Raw genomic sequence first — 17,286 nt, 5'->3', positions numbered from 1 at the left:
GTTTACAACAGACCCAGACATGAGGAGGGGAAAACCCCCAGTGGTGGAGAGCTTTGAGAACCAGAGGTCCAAAGTCACCTGTTCCTCCCGAGCACGCTGCACTCACCATGTCATGTCTCAAATTACTCAAATACTGTATCTCAAAATGTTATTTTTTTAAATAAATCTATCTAATTTGCCTTTGAACGAAACAATACTAACTGCTTCCAGCGTCTCCCTAGGGAGTCTGTTCCATAGAATGACCACACACTCACTGAAATATTATTTCTGTAGATTAGTTTTGAATTTATCCCCACATTCAAGTGCAGGCTGTATATTTATAATTAGTGTATTTACTCAGTACTGTTCATTTACCTGTTTCATGCTAAATAAACTGTCCATTGGTTTATAGCCTGAGTGTCAATCTGATAGAGTGTATATTCAATCCATGTACCAAGGATAAGGAGAATTCCGTATTCATACACGAGTGTCTTGGGGTGTAATCTTGGGGCAGGGGTGGGGTTTGAACATCACCAGGGATTCTCCCGCTTGTCTGCTGTATCGTTGGTGGAAGGTCTGCAGAATCCCCAGATCAACAAGTTTACTCCCGTTATTCCAGGCTTTTCTGTGGCTCTTATGCCGATGATGAGCTGGAGGATCCCAGCGGATCCCAGCAGAACTTCACTCCTCCCCACACCCCCCCGCTATACGTTTGGACTCAATACTTATACTATCACAGTTTCACAAGGCTGTTTGAGCATCCCTGATTATAATCGCCTTCAGCTGCCTAGGCCTCAAGCTCTGGAACTCCCTCGCTAAACCTCTCCGCCTCGCTACCTCTCTCTCCTCCTTTAAGACGCTCCTGAAAACCTGCCTCTTTGACCAAGCTTTTGGTCCTCTGCCCTAAATCCTTAAGTGGCTCGATGTCAAATTTTTGTCTTGTGAAGCGCCTTGGGATGTTTTACTACGTTAAAGGCGCTATATAAATACAAGTTGTTGTTGTTGTTGATCACGGCGATTGTTGGAACCTGGATTGCTGTATGCTAAACACACGTTCGATTTTTTTTTTTCCATTCAGCCATCAAGCTGTTGTGGTGGGAGTGGGAGAGAAAATGGCTGCTGCAAGAAACAGAGTCAAGCAAGTGTTAATACCTCTGATTATCCCCAAATCAGTTTGCTGATGTTACTTCTGTACATATGTGTTTGTTTGTCTGCATGTGTTTGTGCGTGTTTCTTTCCATGCGTGTGTGTGTGTATGTATCATTGCGTGTGTGTGTTGTGTGTGCGTGTGTACGATGGTAGATTGGTAGTTATAGTGTGTGTGTGTGTGTGTGTGTGTTTTTTTGTGCATGTATACACAAATGGATATGGTAGACTTGTAATTATAGAACTGGACTAGCAACCTCGATGCCCGGAGCTTACGTCCCACCATGGCAAGTTGTGAAACTGAATTTGTGAGCTACCATTAGAAAACTGACCTTGATAGGAGGGGCTTCAGTTAAAAAAGGTCCAACCGCAGCCATCTGACTATAAAATCATAGAATCACACAGCACAGAAAGAGGCCATTCAGCCCATCGTGTCTGTGCCGGCTCTTTGGTAGAGCTATCCATAGTTCCACTCCCCTGCTCTTTCCCCATAGCTTAGCAATCTTCTCCCATTCAAGTGTTTATCCAATTGCACCTTTTGAAGGTTGCTATTGAATCTGCTTCCACCGCCCTTCCAGGCAGTGCGTTCCAGATCGTTATAACTTGGTGCATAAAATATTTTCAGAACTGATTGCAAATTCTCAAACTGCCATGGTAGGATTTGATTTGATACTCTGGATTCCTAGTTTAGTAACATAACGACTGCACTACCTTCTCCACATTGCCTCATATTTAACTGTGATTTTTGGATGTGTATTTGCCATCAATATTGAAGTAGGCTTGATCCATGGGACCTTAGATTGGACAATAATAAACCACTTTACCGAGCAAATTAAACTGTGGATTGGTTCTTAAAGGGCTAGTGTCTTCACAGTGAGTGTTTGATTAAACCCCACCCCCTTTTTGGTTCATTTGTTCATCAGTCACGATGACATCATGCGACTGGTCACAATGCTGCATTCTGTTAATCATTGACATCTTTAAAGGGCCACCGCCCCTAACCAAAATAAAAGATTTCATCGAACCCATCACCATTTTGTCTACTAGCACGTGACGTGACTGTGCAAGCTACAGCTGGAGTGCATCACCTCCTCGCTTACACGTAACGCCATTGCGATGAAGTTGGTCCGTGGCTCTGCTGGCCCTTCTCCAACCAACAACCTCCACCCCCCTCCCCCCACCCCCCCACCCACCCAAAGAAATGTCGTCACACTATTTTTTCACGAAGACAGTGTCCACTTATATGATTGAAAGATTGTTTACAGGTAAAAATTGCTCACGGTATGACGTCAAGATCACTGGTCAAAGTGCATTCTGGGAGTGACAAATAAACGCTTGCTGCTTATTTCAGATATCACCCAGACTCTTTGAGCCATCGGAGTTTAAGCCTCTGGACCCCACTCAGGAGCCGATCTTCCCCCCAGAACTCCTGGTAGGTGCAGGTAAATGTAACCTTTCCCCTACAGGAAGCCACGACCCTATTGCTGAAGCGGAGCGCCGCAGATTAACCATCCCCCCCCCCCCCCCCCCCCCCCCACCCTCATGCTCGTTGACCCACATTGGCTTCCAGTCTGGCAACGCCTCGATTTTAAATTTCTCGTCCTTGTTTTCAAATTCCTCCATGGCCTCGCCGCTTCCTATCTCTGTAACCTCCTCTGCCCCCCCCCCCCCCCGAGATCTCTGCGCTCCTCCAACTCTGGCCTCTTGCGCCTTCCCAATTTTCTTCACTCCACCATTAGCAGCCGTGCCTTCAGCTGCCGAGGCCTTAAGCTCTGGAATTCCCTCCCAAACCACCCCGCCTCTCTACCTCTCTCTCCTCCTTTAAGATGCTCCTTAAAACCTAGCTCTTACCTGTTTTAATATCGCCTTATGTGGCTCGGTGTCAAATTTTGTTTGATAATCGCTCAAATTGTGACGCGCCATGGGATTTTTTACTACGTTATAGATGCAAAATAACTGCAAATTGTTGCTGTTGTTGTAGCCCCTTTAATCCATCTATGGACAGGCTTCCATTTTGTTTCTCCCTGACAAAACTAGAGGCCATCAATATAAGATAGTCAGCAGGAAATCAAACAGGGAATTCAGAAGAAACTTCTTTACCCAGAGAGTGGTGAGAATGTCGAACTCTACCACAGGGAGTGGTTGAAGCAAATAGTATAGATGCATTTAAGGGGAGGCTAGATTATGAGGGAGAAGGGAATAGAGGGTTATGCTGATAGAGTTAGATGAGGAAAGACGGGAGGAGGCTCGAGTGGAGCATAAACGCCAGCATGGACTGGTTGGGTCGAATGGCCTGTTTCTGTGCTGTATATCCGATGTAATCCGATGTAATCCTTTTGAGCAGTTTTCCAGCAGATGCAACTTAAAACAAACTGCAGTAAAACAGCTTAGGTCCACCCGCCCAATGGGGTCTCTGCACCCCCATTTCCTCTTAGTTGAACCTCGGAATTGAGCGTCCTGCAGTTGCAGCGAAGAGCAAACTCTCTCACCCCCCACCCCCAACCCCACCCCATCACTACCCCCCTCCTCCCAACCGTGGGCATCTGGCATGAGCCGATTACAGTGCTTGGTGGCGGCACGAGCAGCCTTCTCACTCATATGTGGGCGTCTGCCACTTTTGGGCCTTACAGTCAAAGAAGGGAGTTCAGCCAAATCTTTATAAATCACAGCAGGCCTCAGCTGCAGCATTGTGCCCAATTCTGGGCATCAGAATCATAGAATCATAGCCCATTTGACCCATCGCGTCTGCGCTGGCTGACAAAGAGCTATCCACCCTAATCCCACTTTCCAGCTCTTGATCCGTAGCATAGAAACATAGAAACATAGAAGATAGGAGCATATCCAAGTACTTTTTAAATGTGATGAAGGTTTCTGCCTCTACCACCCTTTCAGGCAGCGAGTTCCAGACCCCCACCGCCTTCTGGGTGAAAAGGTTCTCTCAACTCCCCTCTAATCCTTCTACCAATTACTTTAAATCTGTGTCCCCTGGTTATTGACTCTTCCGCTAAGGGAAATAGGCCCTTTCTATCCACTCTATCTAGGCCCCTCATAATTTTATACACCTCAATAAGGTCTCCGCTCAGCCTCCTCTGTTCCAAAGGAAACAACCCCAATCTATCCAGTCTTTCCTCATAGCTACAATTCCCCAGTCCTGGCAACATCCTCGTAAATCTCCTCTGTACCCTCTCTCTCTAGTGCAATCACATCTTTCCTATAATGTGGTGACCAGAACTGTACGCAATACTCTAGCTGTGGCCTAACTAGTGTTTTATACAGTTCAAGCATAACCTCCTTGCTCTTATATTCTATGCCTCGGCTAATAAAGGAAAGTGCCCTGTATGCCTTCTTAACCACCTTATCTACCTGTCCTACTATCTTCAGGGATCTGTGGACATGCACTCCAAGATCCCTCTGTTCCTCTACACCTCTCAGTATCCTACCATTTATTGTGTATTTCCTTGCCTTGTTAGCCCTCCCCAAATGCATTACCGCGCAATTCTCCGGATTGAATTCCATTTGCCACTGTTCTGTCCACCTGACCAGTCCATTGATATCTCCTGCAGTCTACAGCATTTTTCCTCACTATCAACCACATGGCCAATTGTATCATCTGCAAACTTCTTAATCATACTTCCTACATTGAAGTCTAAATCATTGATGTATAGCACAAAAAGCAAGGGACCTTGTTCTGAGCCCTGCAGAACCCCACTGGAAACAGCCTTCCAGTCACAAAAACACCCGTCTACCATTACCTTTTGCTTCCTGCCACTGAGCCAATTTTGGATCCAACTTGTCACTTTGCCCTGGATCCCTTGGCTTTTTCTTTTCTGACTAGTCTGCCATGTGGGACCTTGTCAAAAGTCTTGCTAAAATCTATGTAGACTACATCAAACGCACTACCCTCATCAACACTCCTCGTTACCTCCTCAAATAATTCAATCAAATTAGTCAGACACGACCTTCCCATAACAAATCCATGCCGACTGTCCTTGATTAATCCGTGCCTTTCTAAATGACAATTAATTCTGTCCCTCAGAATTTTTTCCAACAATTTGCCCACCACTGAGCTTAGGCTGACTGGCCTGTAATTACTCCATCTATCTCTTTCTCCCTTTTTAAACAATGGTACAACGTTAGCAGTCATCCAGTCCTCCGGCACCACACCTGTAGCCAGAGAGGATTGGAAAATAATGGTCAGAGCCTCCTCTATTTCCTTCCTTGCTTCTCTTAACAACCTGGGATACATTTCATCCGGGCCTGGAGATTTATCTACTTTCAAAGATGCTAATCCCCTTAACACTTCCTCTTTCACTATGTTTATCTCATCTAATATTTCACACTCCTCCTTAACTACAATGTCTGCATTGTCCCTCTCTTTTGTGAAGACAGGCGCAAAGTATTCATTAAGAACCATACCCACATCTTCCGCCTCCACACACAAGCTTCCTTTTAGGTCTCTAATAGCCCTACTCTTTCTTTAGTTATTCTCATGCTCTAAATATGTTTCTAAAACATCTTTGGGTTTTCCTTGATTTTACTTGCCAAGGAAGGATTGATCTTGGAGGGAGCGCAAAACGGGAGATAGTGAATCGGCAGCCCGTTTTGCACCTTATTCGGCTTTTCTTCAATGGAAAAGGAAATCGGGCGAGGCGTAGAACAGACTGCAGATTTGCTATGACCGTGTTTTTGCGCTACTTCCCAGGACCAAATTCTAGGGTAGATACAGGCCTGGTACAGGCTCTGCGATGAGGTGGGAGAGGGGCATACCTGGCCTCTCACCCTACTTTCCGCTCTCCGCACCCACAGAGCGCCAAGTCAAGGGGCACCCCCAAATAAAACTGGCGCTGGGATTTGCACTGATATCCTCTGAAGCCCAGAGATTCTACTGGGGTAGTGGGAGTATCCCGAAGCAAGAAGGAGGAATTTCCTTCCTGTTATGGGGCAATCTTTGGTGTATTTGGGACTTTGCAGCTGCTGCTTTTTTGTGGGCATCGCCAGCAAAGCCAGCATTTATTGACCATCCCTAATTGCCTTTGAGGAGGTGGTGGTGAGCTGCCTCCTTGAACCGCTGAGTGACTTGCTAGGTCATTTCAGAGGGGCAGTTAAGAGTCAACCACAATATTGTGGGTCTGGTGTCACATATAGGGCCAGACTGGGTACAGACAGTAGGGCCCCGATTTTCCCCAAGCCGTTGGGCAAGGTTTCAGGCGTATGGGGGGGTAAAATCCCAAATTTGGGGGTCCCGACACCATCCCGCCCAAAACCCCGCCCCACGCAACTTTCAGGGGCGGCGGGTTAACAGGCAGGTAGTTAACAGGCAGTTTTTAGCCTAATCCCTATTTTGAGGGGTTTCGTGTGGGTTTCCCGACGGCTCCAAACCACGCCAGGTTGAGCAGGCGGGCCGTCGGGTTGAAGGAGTTGGAGGGGTCGCGATGTCGGTGCTCAGGTGAGTGATGGGTGCATGAGTGCAAAGGTAAGTGTGTTTGGTGTGTCTAAATTGTGTAAAGAACTTTTACTTACCTGTACTTACCTTAACAGCCTTTCTTCTTGTAGCCGTCGGGAGCCCATCACTCAGCCGGAACTTAAAGCTGAACGGCTGCGATCTGTGAAAAGTGACAGCCTTCAGCTTTGAGTGCTGCTGAGAGTTCTAACTGAGTCTGTGCTGAAGGACTCATGTTAGAACTCAAACTGTCAGTGTTTCACAGCTTGAAACAGCTTCAAACACTGATATTTCATCTGTCAAGAAATCTTGACAGATGAAATTGCAGTCTGTGACGTCACCTGTTGCCGGGTGGCCCTTAATTGGCCTGCTGAGCCCGCTGAACAAGGTCAATCAAGGGAAAATCGCGCGGATTGGCCGGACATCGATGTAGGTGGGTCAAAAACCCGAAAGTTGAAGTCCCGCCTTCTTCGGGAAAATCTACCCCTAGGTTTCCTTCCCTAAAGGACACTAGTGAACCAGCTTTTACAACACTCCAGTAGTTCCACCATGACTGATACTAGCATTTTTATTATTGTTCCAGATTTAATTAATTAACTGAATTTAAATTCCCCAGCTGCCATGGTGGGATTTGAACTCATTCTTTTTAATTCATTCACGGGATGTGGGCATCGCTGGCAAGGCCAGCATTTATTGCCCGTCCCTAATTGCCCTTGAGAAGGTGCTGGTGATCTGCCTTATACAACTGTGTCGCTTGCTAGGCCATTTCAGAGGGCAGTTAAGAATCAACCACATTGCTGTGGGTCTGGAGTCACATATAGGCCAGACCAGGTAAGGACAGCAGATTTCCTTCCCTAAAGTACATTAGTGAACATGGGTTTTTACAACAATCTGGTAGTTTTATGGTCACTATTACTATATACTAGCTTTTTAGTCCAGATTTATTTAATTAACTGAAGTTAAATTCCCCAGCTGCTATGGTGGGATTTGAACTTATGCCTCCTCGATTATTAGTCCAGTTCTAACTAGGATTACTAATCCAGTAACATAACCACTGTGCTACCGTTCCCATTCTCCAAAAGCACAGTTGTGGCCTTTCAGGGCTGAAGCTACAATCCTGCTATCTCTCCTCCCCAATGCCCCCCAATTCCAGTGCAAGGCCATGGGAGGACACCCGAGCCTACACGACTCAGGCCAGGAAGATTGTGTACACTCAACTAGCAGAGTCCCAGAAAGGAAAATCGACCATCGTTAAACAGATCACTTTTTCCCCCTTTGTTCTGCAGTTGCTTCCAGAATTGCCTCAGAAGACACTGCTCTTTAAAGGGGAGCGCGTCACCTGGATTCAGCCAACGACGTTGGACGAACTATTGATCTTAAAGGCCAGGTACCCTGAGGCCAAGCTTGTGGTTGGCAACACCGAAGTGGGTAAGATGCAGACCTTAGACTGGATAATGCCCCACCCTCCCACAGTGTAGTGAGAGAGGGTCTGGTTATAGTGCTGAGTTGGCAGTGAGAAGTGGAATGAATGGAGCTGTTCATTGTGTGTTTATTCCTCGCTGTAAGAGTCTGAGTGGAATAAATTTGGGCCAACATCAACATTTTAAATTCATTCGCAGGTTGTGGGCATCCCTGACAAGGCCGACATATATTGTCCATCTCTAGTTGTCCTTTATTTGATCCAACCAAGAAACTTGCGGGGCCACTTCAGAGAGCAGTTAAGATTCGGCCCCGGTGATGTGGGACTGGAGTCACACATAGGCCAGACCGGAGTGAGGACGACAGGTTTCTTTCCCTAAAGGACCTTAGTAAACCAGTTGGGGTTTTTAACGACAACCCGACAGCTTCATGGTCACTTTTTCCTGATCTAAATTCAAATTCTCAAACTGCCAACGTGGGATTTGAACTCACATTCTATACTGGATTACTAGTCCAGTAACATAACCACCACACTAATGCACACTATATTGGTGGGTTCAAGTCCGATAATGCAGCACAAATTGGCAGTCTAGTTCAAGGGCCAAACTGCTGGCTCCTATGGGGGATGGAGATGCTGTGATGGTTAGCGGAGGGGGATGTGGGGTGGTGGGGGGAGGAGATAGGTGGGGGCAGATGGAGGGAGGGGAGCGGAGTGGAGGGGCAGGTGGGGGGGAAGGTGGGGGGAGGGGAGGGGAGGGGAGGGGGAGGGGAGCGGAATGGAGGGGCAGGTGGGGGAGGGGAGGGGCAGGTGGGGGGGAGGAGGTGGGGGGAAGTGGGGGGAGGGGAGGGGAATAGAGGGGCAGGTGGGGGGGGAGATGGAGCAGGGGGAGGTGAGGGGTGGGAGGGGGAGGTGGTGGAGAGGGAGGTCGGGGAGGGGGAGGGGCAGGTGGGGGGGGCGGTGAGGGGTGGTGGGGGGAGGGGCGGGGCAGGTGGGGGAGGTGGGGGGGAGGGGAGGTGAGTGGTGGGAGGGGCAGGTGGGGGGAGGTGGGGGAGGTGAGGGGTGGTGGGGGGAGGGGAGGGGCAGGTGAGGGGAGGTGAAGGGAGGGGCAGTGCTATTCTGATGCCACAGTTGACGTACGTTTAGGGAGCTTTACTCTACAGGGGTGAATGCACAATCCAGCACTCTCGGATCGAGGACTTGCCCCTTACAGCTGAGCCATGCCATAGTTGGGCTGGGAGTGGCTGACAATGATGAGTAGGTTAAGCGCTTGTGCACCAATATTTCCGCGAGGCTTCTCCCATTTTGCCGCTGTAACCTTGGCCAGAAACCCCTGTTTGAGCTCGTAAATGGGGTTTCCGTAGAAATTGCGGAGATGCGGGAGAAGGCCCGAGGAAATACCCCCTCCCACACCCCCACCCCCTTTGTGTCTTCTAGTCAGACCGAGTTACCACGGTAACCATTGGGTACAAAATGGAGGGATTCTGAGGGGGCATTGGTGGCGTGGCTGGGGGACGCCGAGGGGGAAGGGAAACTGTTTACTATCTCTCTGATCTGTGCAGGCATCGAAATGAAGTTGAAGAACATGTTGTACCCAGTTATCTTGGCTCCAGCTCATATTCCACAGCTGAATCTCACCCGGTGCACAGATACTGGTAGGTGAGGCTAAGCCGTAAGTCCTCGATCGTTATATTTATAGTATTAGGGGGGATTTTAGGAGTCTGCACTGCTGTTGGGAAGGCCCGCCCACTGACAGCCGGCGTTCTAAAGTTGTCCAACTTTTCTTTCGCAAGGGGAAGGTTCCCTGCCTCAGCATAACGATTTTTGAAAATTCATTCTCGGGGTGCGGGTGTGGCTGGCAAGGCCGGAACTTATTGGCCATCCCTTGTGGCCCGGCAAAGGTGGTGGTGGTGGTGGGCTGTTGTCTTCTTGACCCGCTGGTAATGGCTTTGGTACAACTGAGTGGCTCTCTAGGTCACTTCAGTGAGCAGTTAAGCATCAACCCCGTCGGTGTGGGACTGGAGTCGTATATAGGTCAGTTTGGGTAAGGACGGCAGGTTACCTTCCCTAAAGGACATGAGTGGGTGGCCTGGTCAATGACATATTGGGCCTGGTTCCGTGGAGGTCTAATGACCCTCCTGCTGATATACTCTGGCTGCCATTGTACCAGAAGGATCTCACACTCTTGGCAGGAAAAGAAAATGGGGCGGAGTGTATAACGGACAGCCGATTCGCTGTCGCCCACATTGTGTTTCTGCCCAAGATGAATTGATATCCCGTTTTTGTTCACACAAGCGATATGGGGTGATCTACCACAAGTGGCTATTGAGGCAGAGACCGTAACGTTTAGAAAGGCAGCATAGGAACAGAAGGAGGCCATTCAGCCCCTCGAGCCATTTCCGCCATTCAGTGAGATTATGGATGATGTGTACCCCATCTCCATTTACCCGCCTTTGGTCCGTATCCCTTGAAACCCTTACCCAACAAAAATCTATCAATCTCAGTCATGAAAGCACCAATTGTCCCCCAGGATCGATAGTCTTTTGAGGGAGAGAGTTCCACATTTCTACCACTAATATAGTAGGCAGGAAGGCATGGCTGAGGTACCAAATGAGTACTTTGCATCTGTCTTTACTAAGGAAAAAGATGCTGCCAAAGTCATGGTGAAAGAGGAGGTAGTTGAGATACTCGATGGGATAAAAATTGATAAAGAGGAGGTACTAGAAAGGCTGGCTGTACTTAAAATAGATAAGTCAGCAGGACCGGATGGGATGCACCCTAGGATGCTGAGGGAAGTAAAGGTGGAAATTGCAGAGGCACTGGCCATAATCTCCTTGGATACGAGGGTGGTGCCAGAGGATTGGAGAATTGCAAATGTTACACCCTTGTTCAAAAAAGGGTGTAAGGATAAACCCAGCAACTACAGGCCAGTCAGTTTAACATCGGTAGTGGGGAAGCTTTTAGAAACAATAATCTGGGACAAAATTAACAGTCACTTGGACAAGTGCGGATTAGTTAAGGAAAGCCAGCATGGATTTGTTAAAGGCAAATCGTGTTTAACTAATTTGATTGAGTTTTTCGATGCGGTAACAGAGGGTTGATGAGGGCAATGCAGTTGATGTGGTGTACATGGACTTCCAAAAGGCGTTTGATAAAATGCCACATAATTGGCTTGCCAGCAAAGTTGAAACCCATGGAATAAAAGGGACAGTGGCAGCATAGATACAAAATTGGCTAAGTGACAGGAAACAGAGTAGTGGTGAACAGTTGTTTATCGCACTGGAGGAAGGTATACAGTGGTGTTCCCCAGGGGTCGGTACTAGGATCACTGCTTTTCTTGATATATATTAATGACTTAGACTTGGGTGTACAGGGCACAATTTCAAAATTTGCAGATGACACTGAACTTGGAAGGATATTGAACAGTGAGGAGGATAGTGATAGACTTCAAAAGAACATAGACAGGCTGGTGGACACGTGGCAGATGAAATTTAATGCAGAAAAGTGCCAAGTGATGCATGTTGGTAGGAAGAACGAGAAGAGGCAATATAAATTAAAGGGTACAATTCTAAAGAGGGTGCATGAACAGAGAGACCTGGGGGTGTATGTGCACAAATCATTGAAGGTGGCAGGGCAGTTAAAAAAGCATACGGGATCCTGGGCTTCATAAATAGAGGCATCGAGTACAAAAGCTAGGAAGTTATGATGAACCTTTATAAAACATTGTTTCGGCCTCAACTGGAGTATTGTATCTAATTCTGGGCACCGCACTTTAGGAAGGATGTGAAGGTCTCAGAGAGGGTGCAAAAAAGATTTACAAGAATGGTTCCAGGGATGAGGGACTTCAGTTACGTGGATAGACTGGAGAAGCTAGGGCTGTTTATCTTAGAGCAGAGAAGGTTGAGAGGAGATTTGATAGAGGCGTTCAAAATCATGAGGGGTCTAGACAGAGTAGATAGAGAGAAACTGTTCCCACTGACGGAAGGGTCGAGAACCAGAGGGCACAGATTTAAGGTGATTGGCAGAAGAACCAAAGGCGACATGAGGAAAACCTTTTTTATGCAGCGAGTGTTTAGGATCTGGAATGCACTGCCTGAAAGGGTGGTGGAGGCAGACTCAATCGTGGCTTTCAAAAGGGTGTTGGATAAGTAGCTGAAGGAAAAAAATTTGCAGGGCTACGGGGAAAGGGTGGGGGAGTGGGACTAGCTGAAGTGCTCTTGCAGAGAGCTGGCACGGGCTCAACGGGCCAAATGGCCTCCGTCTGTGCTGTAACCGTTCGATGATTCTATCTGAAAAGGAAGATTATAAAAGGGTTTGGGGAATAGAGCGGACAAATAGAAGCATTAGAGCAGACAACGGTTCCAGCACCACAGGGCAAATTCTTCTGTGCTGCAACATCTACGAAGCTACAGAATAAATGTTCACAATTTAAACGGACGGAAAGCTGTTGCCTCACGGAGTCCAGGTGCGGTGTCCCGATATGCAAAACTCTTCACTGGGAGCCAAAAATGTGCCCGCGGCCATGCGCATTTTAACTTGGATGGGTTCCTCCCACACGCCCCCCACCCGCCACGTGGTGTCAGATTGTTGCTGTATCCGCGGACCAACATTGGCTCCTGGTCCGGGAAAACCTCGATTTTAAAATTCTTATCCTTGTTTTCAAATCCCTCCCTGGCCTCGCCCCTCCCTATCTCTCCAACCTCCTCCAGCCCCACAACCCTCCGAGACCTCTGCGCTCCTCCTATTCTGCCCTCTTGCGTATCCCTGATTTTAATCGCTCCACCATTGGTGGCCGTGCTTTCAGCTGCCTGGGCCCTCAGCTCTGGAATTCCCTCCCTAAACCTCTCCGCCTCTCTACCTCTCTTTCCTCCTTTTAAGACGCTCCTTAAAACCTACCTCTGTGACCAAGCTTTTGATCATCTGTCCTAATATCTCCTTATGTGGCTCGGTGTCAAATTTTGTTTGATTACACTCCTGTAAAGTGCCTTGGGACGTTTTGCTATATTAAAAGGCGCTATATAAATGCAAGTTGTTGTTATTTTTAAAATATATGTATACCTTTCTCGCTTTGAAGGGATATTGTTCGGGGCTGCGTGTACCCTGACCTACATCGGGAAGCTGCTGAAGCAGGCCGTAGACAGGCTCCCCAGTTACAGGACCGAGGTTTTCAGGGCCGTGTTGGAGCAGCTGCGCTGGTTTGCCGGCCATCAAATCCGGAATGTTGCGGTGAGTACTTTGCGCGCCGACCGAGGGCGGGGCGGCTATCGTACGAGTTATCACACAAAGGTGACACGTGTCAGAAGCACTCCGCTCTTCGCCAAACCTGCCTCCTACCATTAATCCGCTCCAATTTACAATGAGCCAAGAAATTTAACTTTTTATTTCAGATTTCCAGCAGCTGCAGTATTTTCTTTTAGTAAGAAATTTAACTTGCTCTGCTCCTTGAAGGGATTCCCGCCCACGCCATTTTAGTGCAGTCGTTAAGCTGGTTAGAATGTCAGCCTTGGCTCAGTAGTAGCACACTCGCCTCTGGGTCTAGAGGTTCCGGGTTCTAAGTCTCACTCCAGAAACGTGAGCACGTAATCTAGGCTGATCCTTCAGTGCAGTACTGAGGGAGCTGCACTGTCGGAGGTGCTGTCCTTCGGATGAAACATTAAACCGAGGCACTGCCTGAAAGAAAGACAAGCATTTCTATAGTGTCTTTCACAACTTCAGGATGTCCCAAAGCGCGTTACAGCCAATGCAGCACTTTTGAAGTGTAGTCACTGTTGTACTGTAGGAAACATGGCAGCTCTGCCCTCTCAGGCCGGGTGTAAAAATCTCACCGCACTATTTGAAGAAGAGCAGGGGAGTTCTCCCCAGTGTCCTGCCGAATATTTATCCCACAACCAATAACACTGAAAACTGATGATCTGGTCATTATCACATTGCTGTTTGTGGGAGCTTGCTGTGCACAAATTGGCTGCCTCGTTTCCTACATTGCAACAGTGACTCCACTTCAAAAGCACTTCATTGGCTGGAAAGTGCTTTGGGGCATCCTGAGGTTGTGAAAGGCGCTATAGAAATGTAAATTCTTTCTTTCTTACAATAAATGGATTTAAGCTTGCGCCAGAGTCACACGGGCAAGGGGATTTGTCGGGAATGCATTATGCATTGTACTTAAAAATCCCCATAGTCCAAGAGTTCACACATTCCAGGGAGCTCTCCACGTTCCTGATGTGAATTTCATTACCGCTCTGATGTGGATTGTCTCAAATCACCTCCATCCATGAGGTGTGTGTGCATTTTTATTTCCCTAAAATGCCTCACCGCCATTTAATTAAAGAAAGAGGATAGTCGGGAGGATAGGCCTGGTGGGGCCGATGGTCTTCTGTTGTTGCACAGAGATTTTAAAAAACGCAGAATTCTCAAGATGTGGAATAACAACAGAAAATGCTGGAAAAACTCAGCAAGTCAGGCAACATCCGTGGAGAGAAATTTGAGTTGACGTTTCGGGTTTGACCCTTCTTCAAAACTGGAGAGAAAAGGAACTAGATCGAAGGCAGGGCTGCGATCGGACAAAATAATAAAAGAACCAAAAGAAGTAAAAGAGATTAGAAGCTAGACGAGATGGTAATAGGCTGTGATAGGATGTGTTACATCTCCTCCGCTTGCACGGGAAGGTGCCAGGCGAAGGGGAAGGAGATGTAACACCTGCCCCTATACCTCCCCCCTCCCCACTGTCCAGGGCCCCAAACACCCCTTCCAGGTGAAACAGCGATTTACTTGTACTTCTCGCAATCTAGTATACTGTATTCGCTGCTCACGATGCGGTCTCCTCTACATTGGGGAGACCAAACGCAGATTGGGTGACCGCTTTGCGGAACACCTCCGTTCAGTCCGTAAGGGTGACCCCGAGCTTCCGGTCGCCTGTCATTTCAATTCACCGCTCCATTCCCACTCGGACCTCACCGTCCTTGGCCTCTTGTACTGTTCCACGGAAGCTCAACGTAAACTCGAGGAACAGCACCTCATCTTCCGATTAGGCAGTCTGCAGCCTTCCGGTCTCAATATCGAGTTCAACAATTTCAGATCATAACCTCGGCCCCTATTTCATTTTCACTTATATTTTTCCACTCCTTTCCTTTCCCCCCCCCCTTTCCTTTTGTTTCTCTCTCACACCTGGCAGCTATCTTTTGCCCTGCCAGTACACTTTACACCTAATCACAGCCTATTACCATCTCGTCTAGCTTCTAATCTCTTTTACTTCTTTTGGTTCTTTTATTCTTTTGTCCGATCGCAGCCCTGCCTTCGATCTAGTTCCTTTTCTCTCCAGTTTTGAAGAAGGGTCAAACCCGAAACGTCAACTCAAATTTCTCTCCACGGATGTTGCCTGACTTGCTGAGTTTTTCCAGCATTTTCTGTTGTTATTTCGGATTTCCAACATCTGCAGTATTTTGCTATCTCTCAAGATGTGGACATCACTAGCAAGGCTGGCATTTATTGCCCGTCCCTAGTTGCCCTTGAGAAGGCGATGGTGGTCCTTGAGAAGGCGATGGTGGTCTTTGAAAAGGTGGTGGTGGACCTTGAGAAGGTGATTGTCTTTGAGAAGATGATGGTCTTTGAGCAGGTGATGGTCTTTGAGAAAGTGGTGGTGGGCCTTGAGAAAGTGGTGGTCTTTGAGAAGGTGATGGTCTTTGAGAAACATAGAAACATAGAAGATAGGAGCAGGAGTAGGCCATTCGGCCCCTCGAGCCTGCTCCGCCATTCAATGCGATCATGGCTGATCATCCAAATTCAGTACCCGGTCCCTGCTTTCTCCCCATACCCCTTGATCCCTTTAGCCTTAAGAAATATATCCAACTCTTTCTTGAATATATTTATTGAACTGGCCTCCACCGCCTTCTGTGGTAGAGAGTTCCAGAGGTTCACTACTCTCTGGGTGAAGAAATTCCTCCTCATTTCTGTCCTAAATGGCCTACCCTTTATCCTTAGACTGTGTCCCCTGGTTCTGGACTCCCCGACCATTGGGAACATCCTGCATCTAGTCTGTCCAGTCCTGTCAGAATTTTATAAGTTTCAATGAGATCACCTCTCATTCTTCTAAACTCCAGCGAGTACAAGCCCAATCGACCCAATCTCTCCTCATACATCATTCCTGCCATCCCAGGTATCAGCCTGGTGAATCTTCGCTGAACTCCTTCCATGGCAAGAACATCCTTCCTCAGATAAGGCGACCAAAACTGCACACAATACTCCAGATGTGGTCTCACCAAGGCCCTGTACAACTGCAGCAAGACATCCTTGTTCCTGTACTCAAACCCTCTCGCTATGAAGGCCAACATACCATTTGCCTTCTTAACCGCCTGCTGCACCTGCATGCTTACCTTCAGCGACTGGTGCACAAGGACACCCAGGTCTCGTTGCACTTCCCCTTCTCCTAATCTATTGCCATTTAGATAATAATCTGCCTTCCTGTTTTTGCCACCAAAGTGGACAACCTCACATTTATCTACGTTATATTGCATCTGCCATGTTTCTGCCCAATCACCCAACATGTCCAAATCATCCTGGAGTTTCTCGACATCCTCCTCACAGCACACACGCCCACACAGCTTTGTGTCGTCTGAAAATTTGGAGATATTACATCTAGTTCCCTTGTCTAGATCATTAATATATATTGTGAATAGCTGGGGTCCAAGGACCGATCCCTGCGGTACCCCACTAGACACTGCCTGCCACTCGGAAAAAGGACCCGTTTATTCCAACTCTTTGCTTTCTGTCTGCCAACCAGTTCTCTATCCAAGTCAATACCTTGCCCCCAATCCCATGTGCCTTAACTTTACACGCTAATCTCTTATGCGGGACCTTATCGAAGGCCTTCTGAAAGTCCAGATACACCACATCCACTGGTTCTCCCTTATCTATTTTACCAGTTACATCCTCAAAAAATTCCAGTAGATTAGTCAAGCACGATTTACCTTTTGTGAATCCATGTTGACTTTGTCTGATCCTGTCACTGTTTTTCAAGTGCTCTGCTATTACATCTTTTATAATGGACTCTAGCATTTTCCCTACTACCGACGTCAGGCTTACCAGTCTGTAATTCCCCGTTTTCTCTCTACCACCTTTTTTGAATAGTGGGGTAACATTAGCTACCCTCCAATCCATGGGTACTGTTCCAGATTCCAGCGAATGTTGGAAGATGATCAGCAATGCATCTACTATTTCTAGGGCCACTTCCTTAAGTACCCTAGGATGTAGATTATCAGGCCCTGGGGATTTATCGGCCTTCAATCCCATCAATTTCACTAACACCATTTCC

General features: G+C 47.6%; 1 protein-coding gene across 4 annotated transcripts in view; it reads left to right on the top strand.

The window, feature by feature from the left end:
- The window catches only part of xdh (xanthine dehydrogenase), a 194,205-nt gene that overhangs the window by 89,041 nt on the left and 87,878 nt on the right, over positions 1-17,286 (top strand). For all 4 annotated transcript variants that reach the window (XR_015079622.1, XM_085997953.1, XM_085997952.1 and 1 more), the window contains exons 8-12: positions 1,058-1,117; positions 2,477-2,557; positions 7,852-7,993; positions 9,545-9,637; positions 13,057-13,208. Coding sequence is in view for 3 of the 4 variants with exons in the window: in XM_085997953.1 (XP_085854079.1) it covers positions 1,058-1,117; positions 2,477-2,557; positions 7,852-7,993; positions 9,545-9,637; positions 13,057-13,208 (528 nt within the window). In the remaining variant the exon portion in view is untranslated. The remainder of the gene's footprint in view (positions 1-1,057; positions 1,118-2,476; positions 2,558-7,851; positions 7,994-9,544; positions 9,638-13,056; positions 13,209-17,286) is intronic.

The sequence above is a fragment of the Somniosus microcephalus genome, chromosome 9 (genome assembly GCF_052327205.1).
Source record: "Somniosus microcephalus isolate GS21.2 chromosome 9, FLI_Smic_1.0, whole genome shotgun sequence".
NCBI classification, from domain to species: domain Eukaryota; kingdom Metazoa; phylum Chordata; class Chondrichthyes; order Squaliformes; family Somniosidae; genus Somniosus; species Somniosus microcephalus.
Note: the sequence above shows the minus strand (reverse complement) of the source record. Positions and strands in the feature narration are given on the sequence as shown.